This window comes from Parasteatoda tepidariorum, chromosome 7 (assembly GCF_043381705.1).
Source record: "Parasteatoda tepidariorum isolate YZ-2023 chromosome 7, CAS_Ptep_4.0, whole genome shotgun sequence".
In the NCBI taxonomy this organism is placed as follows: domain Eukaryota; kingdom Metazoa; phylum Arthropoda; class Arachnida; order Araneae; family Theridiidae; genus Parasteatoda; species Parasteatoda tepidariorum.
This window is the reverse complement of record NC_092210.1, coordinates 700,287-705,400: the sequence shown is the minus strand read 5'-3', so window position 1 is coordinate 705,400 and position 5,114 is coordinate 700,287. Positions and strand designations below refer to the sequence as shown.

Sequence of the window (5,114 nt, the reverse complement as noted above, 5' to 3'; positions counted from 1 at the left end):
TTTTTTCCCCCTGTGTGCTCTAGAGTTTAATCATTGATTTTTACCATAATAAGTTTTTCCTTATCTCCTAATTATTTGATGCATCAGGTAAATTCAGCAAGAAAACAATTATTATTCAAATGACTTAAATTAAATTACTATCTACTCCCTGGAGCACACAGGGAGGATCCAGCATGCACGTGGTGCAGTTAGGCTCTTGTGCATTGATGAGCCGCTTACTGAAATGAACATGTTTCTCAAAACCGAAATGAAATAAAAATGTTGCCTTCGTCTACAAAAATCTGTGTTTTTCATTTGAATGGAGATATACAACATCTAGCACAAGCAGATGGCGAATGATCTTCACCACATGGCCCTTCCATCAACCACACCTCCCGACAAATCCCCTATGACTTTTTATCCGCAATGTAGAACATTTTAGTGTATCTTAACACTAATAACGGTAGCCAATATTTTATCCTTAAAATGGTGTGATGGTACCAAAAAATGAAGAAAAAAAAGAAAAGAAAAAGAACAGAAAATTCCTTGATGTTTGGTGCTGTGATACACCTGGAATTTTCCTTTTCTCTGCTTCTGGTGTATAGTAGTTGCCCTCCTTTCCTTAAAAATGTAACTTTTTTGAAATTCGATTTCTCAGAAACTATTCCGACCGATTTCCCTCAAAGTTTGTATTTTGTCTTGTAAATTTATGCCTTGTATATTTTGCCTTGCATATTTTGCCTTGTAAAAATTTTATACCTAACAATTTAAAATTTTTTCGACAAATATTAAATAAAATAATAAAAAAATACATGTTTATTGAAAGTTATTTTTTGCCTGGAATTATCTTTAGATAAATATATTTTATAATTGTGCACAAAAAATTTTCAATTCGCTAAAAAAATCTCACTGCATAAGGCGAAATACCAAAAAGTAAAATTATTATTAAGGAATACAAACTTTATACCGCTCTTTGGATAAAATTCACTTTCTGGTTCTTCTACTAAGTATCTTTGTAATTAGATAAATTTAGCTTTATAAATTAACGTTATATATGTGAACAAGACTAAACTAAAAACTTTTCACGAGAATTCTCAATTATTTTAAAAATGTCACTTATCCAGTTCTTCCATTATACTTCCACTATATTCCTTTTTAAGTGTAATTTTCGACGAAACAAAATAGATAACTGGAATATTTTAGTATTTTAAGATATACATATTTATATAATTCTTACCGTTGATTACGTAAATTGCTTTCACAAATTCTGGGAAATTATCTTGAAAAGTGCCTGCACTTTGCAAACATATTTGAATATCTGTAAGAAATTATGTGAATTCAATTATTAAAAAGTTATTTCCTTATTTAGATACATTTTCTTTAAAATACATTCAATAGATTTGCATCAGCTACAAAATTTAAAAAATATCCATAATGAAAGAAATTTAATTAAAAATTTATTAATTGAAAAAAATTTAATTTTTTTCCTTAAATGGAAGTAGTTCTTTAAATAATATGAATTCTCTCAGAAAAGTCAACCTGATGGCAAGGGGACTCTAGCCCTTGATCCGTCTATCATTAAGGATATTTTACGCCAACACAGTGGTCGGTGCGAGACGGGTGCGGAATTAGTATCGACCAGCTATCGCTGGGATCCGAACGAGGTTCACCTCATTGTAAGGCAAACGCTCTATCCCCTGAGCCACCACGGCTCAACCTTATTAATTATAAACTTTGAATTATCCAGTATACTGTTATTAACTTGTGCACATCCAGATTCTGTCCAATCCAAAATAGCTAACAAATCAAATACGCTTCTGTAGACAGTAGGAACGCGCTATTACCCTTCATCCACTATTCACGAGTCTTTTTTTTTTTCATATTTTGTAATCTGGCTAACTTGTTGCGAAAACATTTTAAATGCCTGTTAGTAAAAGTATACATTTAAATGCGCTTTTTGCTTTATATATCACATTTTTAGTTTTTTTTTTGTGTTTTCCTGAATTTTTATTCTCTATTTTTACTTGATTGTTAAATTTCAAAATTTTTTTTTTTACTTTACACTTTTTGCTAATAAGTTATGTTCTCGTTTTAATTTCTTTGTGCTTATTATCAGACGCACTCTAAGATTCTATGTAAAACTTTAATTATAAGGTGATACCATATAGCTTTATTGTTTATACGCGGTTTGTACTTGTTTACGTTAGTGTATCAATGGGTTAAGTTAGACGATAAATAATGTAAATTTGACGATAGGATATAGTGTTTATTTTAAATAGCTAATTTTTCAGGTATTATGTTCATTTTATATAAAGTTTACTGTCCCTAGCCAAATTATTAGACGCACTGTAAGATTCTATATAAAATCTTAGTTATCAAGTGATACTATACAGCTTCATTGTTTTTCCGCGACTAAAACCAGTTTGCACTTGTTTACGTTCGTGTATCAAATGGTTAAATTCGAAGATACATTATATATATATAGAATATTTATTATATGAAGCATTATATTAGTATATTATAATAATTAGATCAAATTATTAGACGCACTGCAGTGTTTTAAAAATGACATGATTTGCACGAGTTTATAGCCAATACTTTTACATTTAAACATACATGTAATGGGTTTTAATTCGGGAAATGTTTTACATAATTCCTATTTGTATTTATTTTCAGCGTATTGCATTACAATGTTAACCCATTGATTTAGGAGCGTTAACAAATGCAAACCGGTTTTTTCCGATTAAAAACAGTATCTCTGTATAGTAACACCTGATAATTGCAATTTTACATAGAATCATATAGTGCGTCTAATAATATTGCCAGGGACTGTAGTATATTCATGATAAAATTATATTTAATAATATGTATTTAAAATTTATTTATACTCACTAGTTTTGTTGGTAACTGCTTGAAAAGTTAATCTATCACAATCATACACATAAACAAACTGAATATTCAATCTTTCTGACTGTTGAAAAAAAATATCACATTAGAAACGACCATTTAAGGGTTGGTTGTACAAAATAGTATTTGGAATAGTAATCATTACTTGACATAAAAATACCTTATCTTGCTTAAATCTAATGAGCAATTCTAGCGTAGAAACATTATTTTATATTTGAATAAGCATTAATTAACTGTAAAGAGTGTGTTTAGATAAGAATAATAATTTTTGTCTGGAATCAAATTTAATAATAATATAGTCGCCAAAAATGCATCAATTGATATTTAAGGCAAATTAGTCATTTTAGCCAATTATGTTTTTTTTTTAGTTCTTATAAGCATCTACTCGTATTTCTAAAAAGCAATTACTGCTCAGAATAATTATTTTAAACTTTTATAAGTAAGAAAAAAATCATTTGTAATATTAATAAGTATGTTTAGTAAAGATGAAATATTTTGAGGCTTGTTCCATTCATATTTATAACATAGATGGAAAAAACAGCAGTACGGAAAATGCAGCACGGAATATGGACAGGATTATCTAACTAAATTTATGCTTACAACAATTAAAAACATTAATGCGTCTCTATTCGAAACTAATAACGACATATTTTATTTTAATACTTAACTTAAGCATCTGGCAACAATTATATAGGGATGCAATCGAAAAATAAGAAAGAAAAAAAGCATATATCCATGCCTAAAAGATGTTATTCTGAGGGATGAAAACAATTACCAAAAAAGAAGCCGTGATGGCTCAGGGGATAGAGCGTTCGCGTTCCAATGTGGTAAACCGGGTTCGAATCCCAGCGATGGTGGGTCGATACGAATTCCGCATCCGGCTGGCACCAACCACAGTGCTGACGTGAAATATCCTCTGTGGTAGACGGATCATGGGTTAGAGTCCTCTTACAGCCAGGCTAACCGTGGGAGTTTATCGTGGTCTTTCTCTGCATGCAACACAAATGCGAGTTAGTTCCATCTAAAATTCCTACAAATTTCTTCCAAAAATCGATCCAGGAGTTCCCTTGTCTTCTGGATTGGGTTCAAAATTACAAGGCTACGGCGTTGGCCATTAGTAGTTCTAAGCAAAATATTGGGTCAGCTGTTCAACGACGGTTATAAAATTTTTACAAATATTACCAAACAAGATGGCAAGACCAGCCGTAGCGAGCTTTTACATTTCCTTGGTAAAAACTGCTACCAAATCATACCTTACTCATACTCCCCCCCCCCCTTGCAGAGGAAAATATACGACCGATGGGGAAAATTCTTAGGGTTTCATATATCACAACGAACAGAACAAAAAAAAGCAGTGAAACAGAATAATAAAAAATATAGTTAAATCAGAGATAAGTAATTGACAGGTAAACAATTTATTTTATTTTAATTTTAAAACAACTAAAATTAGAAAGTAGGGAGTTAAAATTGCAAGTCCCAATTCTTGATTGCCATTTTGTGAAGTACTACTATATATATATATAATATATATATATCAAAGCCTCTTTTTGTAATAAAAAGTAATATTACCTTTTGCCGTTGTTGACAAAGTATGGCACTATCTTCTTCTAGTCTGTAAGTAACATATTTTATGATATCAGATGCCGAGCAAGATTTGAAAAGGCCTGTAACAAATTAAAATTATAAAGGTCTTCCATGATGTACTTAATCATAATTAACATTGATTACAATTTGTTTAGATAAAATATTCCATATCGAATAGAATATTCCACTTAAATATATATTTTTGGATCAGGGGTATTAGGAACAGATTAATTAGTGTACAGTCCGCAAAAAAAAACGAATCACCCTGAATAACTTTCGTTCTAATGATCGGATTTTCACGAACTAAGTGTCAATCTTAATGGTTCCTGGGGGAGACTTCAAATATGTTAATTAATTAGTGCTAACTATTAATTAAGTTACGAAATCAGACACAAAAACGTACTTTCTCTTAATAAACATATAATTTGTTTTTTGCATATTTGGAATCTAGACCCTTGAATTAGGGGGGTAGACAAAATTTTAAAAAAATTGGGTGGTAAATTGGGCCGCAATAAAGGTTTATATATTTGGCGATAGTCCAGAAAACCGCCAAAAAAAGTCGCCTGCGCAAATAAATATTTTACGATAACCCATTGACTAATTCAAAAGAGGAGTGTGTGACATTAGGTCACAGCCTAATTTAT

At 30.6% G+C, this 5,114-nt stretch overlaps 1 protein-coding gene across 1 annotated transcript in view; it reads right to left on the bottom strand.

Moving 5' to 3' along the window:
- The window catches only part of LOC107448958 (SEC14-like protein 2), a gene marked incomplete in the record, with an annotated part of 60,205 nt that overhangs the window by 17,437 nt on the left and 37,654 nt on the right, over positions 1–5,114 (bottom strand). Inside the window, 3 exon segments of the mRNA XM_071182995.1 lie at positions 1,217–1,297; positions 2,872–2,950; positions 4,456–4,550. Coding sequence (XP_071039096.1) covers positions 1,217–1,297; positions 2,872–2,950; positions 4,456–4,550 — 255 coding nt within the window.